This window comes from Arachis ipaensis, chromosome B03 (assembly GCF_000816755.2).
Source record: "Arachis ipaensis cultivar K30076 chromosome B03, Araip1.1, whole genome shotgun sequence".
NCBI lineage: Eukaryota > Viridiplantae > Streptophyta > Magnoliopsida > Fabales > Fabaceae > Arachis > Arachis ipaensis.
In genome coordinates, this window is record NC_029787.2 from 11,082,489 (window position 1) to 11,091,234 (window position 8,746).

The following is an 8,746-nucleotide window of genomic DNA, read 5'->3' on the forward strand; positions in this document are numbered from 1 at the left end:
CGCCGTCCACTACCAATGAATGAATGAATGAAACCTTCCGTCAACAACAACAACATATATCACCATGCTTTCTCGTTTGATTCCAAAACCCTACTCCCATCTCAGACGCTTCCTCTCTCCCTCCCCAAAACCCTACACGTTCCCGCCGCAAACAAAAATCCCCAATTTGCCCCTCAATCCCTTCTTCACCGCCACTCCCAAACCCTTCTCCACCAACAACAATAACAATGGCAAGGGGAAGGACCCGTATTCTCCACCCGCGTGGAAGGACTTTCGCGACACTGAAGAAAATTTCCCTGCTTTCTTCGACGATGAAGAAATGAACAACATGCCTCCGGGGGAAAATCGAGGAGGAGAAGAAGAAGGTTTTCCTTTGGGGAGGAAGGAGGAGAATAAGGTGGTGGAGGAGGAGAAATGGTACTTGCAAGAGAAGGGTGTTGATGATGAAGATGAGAGTTCAATATTCAAAGGGATTGATAATGAGGAAAATAAAGTAAAAGATGGTTCTGGTGGGCACCTTGGGGTGGGTGCATCGGATTTTCAACCTTGGAGCTTGAAGGAGGAGAAGGATGGTGATGAAGTGAAGGAAGATGATGTGTTTGTTTTTCAAGACGATAATATTGAAGGGATGAAGGGTGAGTTCAGTGCTGTGGAAGGTGAAAGAAGTAAAGAAGATATTGAGAAGCTTGAGAAGGAAGAGAAAGAGCTCACTGCTGTACTCAAAGGTTACTATACTATGATTCAACCTTTTATTTATTTGAGTATTTATATATTATTCTTTTATTAATTGTGCATATTTCTTGGTTGTTGTTGATTCTGCCATGCTTGGTCTAGAGAATAGTTAGGTGCTGGTATTGTGTGTAATGTAAATGTGAATGTTGGATTATCTTTTGATGATAACTGAAGTTGCTCATGAGCTGATGCCATCTTATAGTTCTGATTTCTTCTAGATTTATTGTTTCTGGCATTTTGAGAATCCGGGGCTCTAACTTTTATTATATATGGTTTTAATTTCCAAGAGATTACTCAGAATGATAGTGAAGCTGCATTTGTTATTTATGTGGGATTGTTTCTTTTTAACTTTGCACATTGTCATCATGATGGAGTTGTTTTGTTTTCTTGAACCTGATGTGGTACAACAGGCCCAAACCGAGCTTTTGGTGATTTGATTGCTGCTTCTGGAATCACGGATGAAATGCTTGACAGTTTGATTGCGTTGAAAGACTTAGAAGGAGTCGAGGGATTGCCCCCTCTTAGAGTAATAGAAGACATGCGCTATGAGAGGAATACTAGAAAATCCACTAGAGCTGAAATGGAGCGTCTAAAGCAAGAGGAAGCTGCAAAAGCAAGAGTGAGACAAGTTGACGAGAAAGGACGTGCTTATGGAACTGGAAGAAGAAAATGTAGCATAGCACGTGTCTGGGTTCAACCTGGTGATGGTAAATTTATTGTTAATGATAAAGAATTTGATGTTTATTTCCCTATGCTTGAGCATCGTGCTACTCTCCTTCGACCTTTCTCCGAGACAAAGACATTAGGACTTTGGGATGTCAGTTGTACTGTAAAAGGAGGCGGTGTTTCAGGTATGGTCAATGACTTAGTTTTCTTATAAATGCATAATTCCCATGAATGGCATCAGTTTCTATATTTACACTGCAGTAATTTCTCTGTTTCTTTAAGAATGCCGTTAAATTAAAAAAACTTGTGCTTTGTGAAGTTGGCTGCACTTCTATTCAACTTCCAGTGGATGATAATTATAAACTAAGGATAATAATTTGAGTGGAATTTGCACAGAAGTGCCTAGTTGGTAACATATAAGGGTTCAATTGTCATTCATTTTATTAAGAAACTGGTTTTTTCATGACAATAGGTCAAGTTGGAGCAATACGATTGGGAATCAGCAAGGCTTTGCAAAGCTGGGAACCAGATTTGCGTCCTGCACTAAGAAACGGTATAACCTTTCAGCCTTTGTGACCATGTTCATTACTTGTTTGAGCTATACTCAAGCATTATAGTTTGTGACCATGTTTATATTGGCTCATATCAAACCTCCCAAGTTGAAATTCATTGCAACATGTATTATTCTTTGTTAGCCATGTGAATCTCCTCATTTTTTGACTTGAATATGTGTTGTGCTACGATGATATACTAATGGAGTATTTCTTGAATTTTGATCAGCTGGCTTCCTGACAAGGGACGCAAGAGTGGTAGAGAGGAAAAAACCAGGAAAGGCTAAAGCAAGAAAAAGCTTCCAATGGGTCAAGCGTTAATACTTTCAACATCTTTCCCTCTATATGGGTATTTTTTGTGAGGATAATTGGTGTTCCCTCAATAAATTCTTAAAGTTGGTTCAATCTTGTAATGCATCACCTGTGATGTAATCTAGGATTTGATGGCCAATGATGATACTGTAATTGTAGAAAATTTTGTTTACCCGGAATTATCATATCATATTGTTATGATTCATTCACTTTTTGGAGAGAACTCTTGGTTGTTTATTTCTTATCTTTGCAAAAATGTTATCTTTTAACCTAGAAATTGTGGTGGAGCAGCATGTTGGTCTGCAATCTGTTTTTTCAAGCGAAATAACTATAAGCATAAGATAGCCTAATAGAATTCTTATACGTTGCGGTGAATATTCTTCTCCTCTGGATTTATAGGCTTGAACAAGCTATGCAAAAGATAAATGTGTTCAACAGGCATGTGTAATTGTTGGAGAGTTTTTAAGTTTCCAAACCTTAAAATAGAAGCTGCTTCCCTTGTAATTTTCTTCCATACTTTTTTTTATATAGAGAATTATCTCAATGACTTAATGTATGACTCTTACTATTTTCCCCAAATATTTTGTAATATTTTTTTTAATTATTTAACAGTAAAAATAACTAATTTTTATATCTATATATAAATAATCATTTAAGAATATGATAAAAGATAATCCCAAAAAATAAACATGTCTCAAGCCTGAAAATAATAAAAAAGAAAAAAAAATCAGATATCTACTAGAGATTTTTTTTTTAATATTTATTTCATATTTTCAGGGCTTCGAATGTGAAATATGAATGTCTAAACTAATCATAAATTTTGGACAGTATCACCATTCATAATTCCCAATTCAGCACGCAGAGGGTGGTGAGCTCTGCAATCTTCAAAGAGACTATTGAATCGAAACCAATCCGAAAAGAAAACGAAGACGACGACGAAGAACAAAGTGGTAAGTTAGGTTTTTCTGTTTTTTCTTTTTAATTCTGTTAATCTTCTGGTGGCTTCTCTCCGATCTATGACTCCTGCCATCGAAATTTGCCGAATTCGATTATTGAATCTCCGTCCTTTTCCCCAAAAGTCTTCAACTTTAGATGCTTCGATTCGATCTAGAGTTGATCGATCCGTATCATGCGATTCCCTCAATCTATCTATGTGTATCCAATTTTGTATGGTGTGCATTTGGATTCTTGTGAGCAAGTGGAACTGATTTTGGTTATTGTGTTAGGGAGAAGGAAGAAGATAAAGCAATGAAGGTGGTTCCGTTCACGCTGCTTGCTTTGCTTCTTGTTGCTATTGTTCCAAATGGATTGTTGGCAGTTCCTTCTACGGTCCCTGCATTTCTTTGGTCTTCCCATTATGACCTGTAATGCCTAATTCTTTTGCTAAATATTTTGTAACTATAAAATTTTGTTTGACAAAAATATATATTTTTTATATGTCAAGTAAGAAAATAGATCATTAGATTGTGATACTTAGATGACGTATAGTGGTATGTTTGGTTGATGATGTGGATAATGGTAATCATCATTAGATTTAGTTGTGTTGATCTTGAAGCTTATCATTGGGTAGAAGGAAGGTTTTATGCATAGGTTTTCATTAAACTGTTTAGGGATTTCTAGGGGTTAAAGGGGAGTATCAAAACTTGGAAAGGGAGCCAACTAGATGTAATTATGTAAAAAGGGTTTTCAAGTTGTGCAAAAGAAATCAAGGGAAATAGAGAAAAACCTATGCTAACATTAGGACTTATGTTTAGGAACCCGTTGGCATTATATCCGGGTTTTGGTTTGTTGATATGACTAAACAGTAGATCGATTTTCTGGATTATTTGAGAAAGCTTACTGAAATTTGAAGTTGTAGAACGGTTTAGAAAGATAGATGAAACAAGCAGGTAAGCAGAAAATGTTGAACAAGGTTAAATGCAAACTTAAAAATATACATGTCATATACTTGTTGATTTAGCCGCTACATGTAGGAAAAGGGTTGTAAATTGTTCTTGATTTTACTCTAGGTTTCAACTAATGTTTGCATTGTATAGTACATCAATTCGACAAATAATTTATATGTTCTTGTATCATTACAGGGTTTCAGAAAATGGCATGAAGGATTCTGTAAATTATCAGATCATTTCTCCAAAAGATCTAGCAAAGTCTGTTTTAGCTGAAGCTGGCTGGTCAAATTTTCTGGTATTCTATGATGGTTTCTTGTTATGTATATTCAGCAATACTCATTTTGGAGGCGGGGTCCCCTCCCCCCCCTTATTTTTTTTTCTGTATTTTTTGCAAGTTTTTCTTTGATTTTGCTGTCTCCATCATTGTTGCTTTTGTGGTTGCAATTTCTAAATATAAAACCTTTTTTGTTTTGAGTAGTGCAATGGAAAGGAATTTCAGGAGCCTTTGGATCTGGCCCTTTTATTCATTGGTAGAGAGGTAATATATTTAACTGTCTATGTAAGCAGTTCGTGTTGCAACTTTCCTGAGATTCCTGTCGGTGATGCAGCATGATTATTTAATAAACTTGTTACATTTTTTCTGTGTAGTTACAATCGTCAGATTTAAGCATGAGCAATCATGAAGACTCAACTCTTTTAGACTTGCTCAAGGTGAGAGACTTGTGACATACAATCTATGAAGTTTCCACACATAGTAAACTCAAATCCATGATTGTAACTAGATAAGCTTTTTGACTCGGACACTGCTTTACTGTCATGAACAGCTGTCTTTCACCAGGTCCAACATTTCCATGGCATTTCCATATGTTTCTTCATCAGAGGATGAGAATTTGGAAAAACAATTGGTTTCAGGATTCGCTGAATCCTGTGGAGATGATTTGGGAATTGGCAAAGTTGTATTCCTTGGATCTTGCTCCATGGATGATACAAATGATGAAGACAGTGCTGCTTTTCACTCTGTTCAGGTAATCAGAAAAATCATGTAACATCATCTGTTGTCGAATGTTGGGTCCTGTGTCAGTGATCTGAAGATATTTATTGCTTAATTGTAACTTTACAGGAATATTTGAACAAGAAGATGGAAGGGAGTCGTACTGGGAAAACAGATTTGCTTGTGTTCTGTAATGGAGGTTCTCAACCTCTTAACATTGATGAGAAGCCAAAATCTGAAGGTATATCCACTAAAAAGTTATGGGTTTGCTAGATATGATTTTACCCTCTGCTAAATGCTTGCTTGGTTTTGCTGTATATATGCAGGTGAAGTTTTATCTGGGCTTGTCAGCTCTGTTGATAAATCTGGGGCCAAATATGCAGTTCTTTATGTGTCAGATCCCTCCAGGTTGGTCCGGTATCCTTCTTACAGGGAACTACAAAGGTTTCTAGAAGAAACCACAAATGCGTCACTGACAGCCAATTCCACAGTTTGCGATAGAGTCTGCCAGATTAAGTCCTCTCTTCTGGAGGGAATTTTAGTGGTAAGTTTCTTTGTCCATTTTACACATTCAACTATATGCTGGATGGGGATGCTTGTATATTTTCTTTCGTCTCATGAGTAAAATATGATTAAGTAACCATTATTACTCTGCTCTTTCATTTCACTTTTCCTCTGGTATTTTTTGTTCCTTCCATTTTGGTGATTAAATTCTGTGGTTCTCCGATTGCATTCTCGGCACATGCATGTGTAAACTGCTTCCTGTTTCTAACTCTATGCATACAGTTCTAATAGTCTGATGATGTGATCACGTTAATTTGCACCGCCGGTAACACATTTAGACATTTTCAGCATCCCATCTTGGGATCTTAGCCATTTCGGTTTCTTTTTTGCTATTCGCTTCCCTAGAAATCGATATACATTTGGTAAAATTTTGATTATGCTATTACTTTCTGTCCATTATCATGCGGCATCTTTCCTTATAAAACTGTTCTCTTTCAATCTAAGTTGTGAAAATCTGGAATATAACAATACAGCGGCATTCATAACCTTTGCATGCTTAGCTTTTATAGACCTCGCTAAATGTCTGTAGAAAGAATATGGTTTAAGTTTTATTTTCTTGCATCAACTGAACTTGAAATGGTGTAGGTCGTTGTCTATGAACCCTTCCATTCATACTATCATGTTTATATTTCAGGGAATCGTTTTGCTAATAATCCTGATCTCTGGCCTTTGCTGTATGATGGGAATTGATACCCCAACGAGATTTGAGACTCCACAAGAGCAATGATTCGTTTGTTGAAGATAATAATTGCTGTGATGTTGGGTCTATTGTATCAAAAGTATTGGTAGAAAATATTATATTATTTGTGACAGTGGATGTGGTGAGCGTTCTTGTAGCTTTTTGTTGTCTTCTACTTCAGGGGAGATTTATCATGTTGAATATTGAATAATTTGTATCAGTATATAGAACGTCAGTAAGAGGATTTAATTTTGGTCATGCCAGTTATCAAATTAGAAATTTGGAATAAGAATCAATTTCATAAAGAGTCTTTGGTAGTGCATTTTTCTTGGCTTCTATCAAGTGCCGTGTTTGGGTAACTTATTTAGATTTTGGAAGGTGGTCCTGGTCCATCCAAAATGAGCATAACATAAGCCATGCATCATTGGAATATTAGACTTATTAAATCAATCCCGCTAGCTAACCAACTAAGGTATCAACTATGGAGTCAACTAGTGTATGGACGGCCACCATCAACAACGCATCACCTCCCATCACTAGTAGTCACATGTCCTCTTCCGCCACCAGCAGCCACAGGTCCTCCACCAGCAGTCACTGTAGTCGGATGTGACATCACAAACATGGTAACACAAACCTCTGTTCTCCTCTCCCTCCATGTCTTGTCTTCTTTTTCCTTTTATGTATTCGATGTTTTTTCTTTTTAGATTTTGGATGATTTTTTTATATAGTTTTAGATGTTTCTTTTTCTTAGTTTTCGGATGTTTATTTTTAAAAAATAACATCCAAAACTTAATAGAAAATATCTAAAATCATAAAAAAGAACATTCAAAATCTAACAAAAAAAAATCTAAAATCATTGTACAAGAAATTTCAAAGGTGATCCCAAGAAGAAAAAACGTGGAGGGAGAGGCGGCAAGGATGGAAAGGTGAAGAGAGGTGAAGGGGCGTAAAACTAGTTTTTCAAATTTTAAAATCATAATTTTTTGAAAATTTGATTCATTGGTTATATATAGAATTAGTTTTTTAGACTTTCTCTTATTAAAATATATAGAAATTTTGCTGGTTTTTTAAGAGAAATCTTAGCTACAAACATAATGGTCATGCATGTGATGCTTTAAACCCTAAACAGATCCACTTAGAAAATGTATCTAGTTTTAAACTTGATATATATGTATGCTTTAAAAAGCAAAATACAGGTAGTAACTTTGATGAGAGAAATGAGAGATATACTCTCATAAGTATGTTATTAAAATTTTCTCTAGTAATTATTTGGACAGCAATATACTCTCCTAATACACTATTCATGGATTACAAATTTGCACAATTTTGTTTTTATATTTGACTCAATTACAGTACCAAAATAGGGTTTAATATTTTAACATAAGTACTAATTGTCAAGTCCTTTTTCTTCTAGACAGCTTACACAGCAGATAGCAATCAAAGCTACATAATAACCTGATAAAATAAAATATTAATGGATAGTTGTGCCATAAATTTGATATAGTACAAGTAATAATGAAGAAAGTTAGGAAATTGAGAACTTGAAACTTGAAAGGAGTAAATAACCAGCTACAGTATTATCAAGACAAAAGTTTAAACTATCCCATCTTCTGACAATAGAAATGGAGGAAGATGGAAGTGCCCATGAGGCCTATCCACGTGTATGGAGTGTCCATGTTTAGGTGGTACAATGATAAATTCAGTATCTATATCACCGGACCTTGTCCCTTGTCTCACTACTGTATAATATTGCTATTGCAAAAGGGTCAACGGGTATATATATATATATATGAAAAATTATATCAATCATTAATAAAAGTGAAAGATATATATAAAAAGATTTAACTAATTTGTACCAAAAAAATATAATAGTAATTTTTTTTTAATATTTTTTATGTATTTAATATATTAAAAACGTTAAAAAATTAATTTTTATAATAAATTTTATAAAATATTTATATACTTTTAGGATATAAGTTAACAAATCTCTATAAAAAAATATAAAAAAAGGTATATATAATATTTTTTACATATAATAGACATTTGTTCAATTGAATTATAATATCTTATTTTTATTTAATTAAATATGATTCTTGCAGTACGACCCATAAATAAATGATTGAGCTAATCAACTTCTCATATGAATTCAGTAATAATTAGGATTGATAGTCATAATAATTTTAAAAAATATCTGTGCATTATTTGGATTATTGAAAAGTTTTAAGTTTTAAGTTAGTTTTTGAAAATATAATTATAAATTAGAATGATCTTTTTGTCAGTTAAATAATATGAAATATATATCATATTGTGATATATCATCCACCATCTAATAAATAAAAAGATAAATTCAATTCATCATTAT

The 8,746-nt window shown here is 34.4% G+C and overlaps 2 protein-coding genes and 1 long non-coding RNA gene across 3 annotated transcripts in view; 2 read left to right on the forward strand and 1 right to left on the reverse strand.

Moving 5' to 3' along the window:
• On the forward strand, positions 1–2,503 carry LOC107629554. Its single transcript, XM_016332372.2, has 4 exons — positions 1–725; positions 1,143–1,583; positions 1,871–1,951; positions 2,179–2,503. The coding sequence occupies exons 1-4, from the start codon at positions 65–67 to the stop codon at positions 2,268–2,270; spliced, it is 1,275 nt and encodes a 424-aa protein (XP_016187858.1). The 5' UTR covers positions 1–64; the 3' UTR covers positions 2,271–2,503.
• Positions 3,026–6,691, forward strand: LOC107629553. The gene is made up of 9 exons (XM_016332371.2): positions 3,026–3,211; positions 3,488–3,625; positions 4,343–4,445; positions 4,629–4,688; positions 4,799–4,861; positions 4,975–5,175; positions 5,271–5,382; positions 5,468–5,685; positions 6,340–6,691. The coding sequence occupies exons 2-9, from the start codon at positions 3,510–3,512 to the stop codon at positions 6,430–6,432; spliced, it is 966 nt and encodes a 321-aa protein (XP_016187857.1). The 5' UTR covers positions 3,026–3,211; positions 3,488–3,509; the 3' UTR covers positions 6,433–6,691.
• The window catches only part of LOC110269949, a 4,613-nt gene continuing 2,416 nt past the window's right edge, over positions 6,550–8,746 (reverse strand). Inside the window, exon 3 of the long non-coding RNA XR_002358822.1 lies at positions 6,550–6,978. This is a non-coding gene — a long non-coding RNA (uncharacterized LOC110269949). The remainder of the gene's footprint in view (positions 6,979–8,746) is intronic.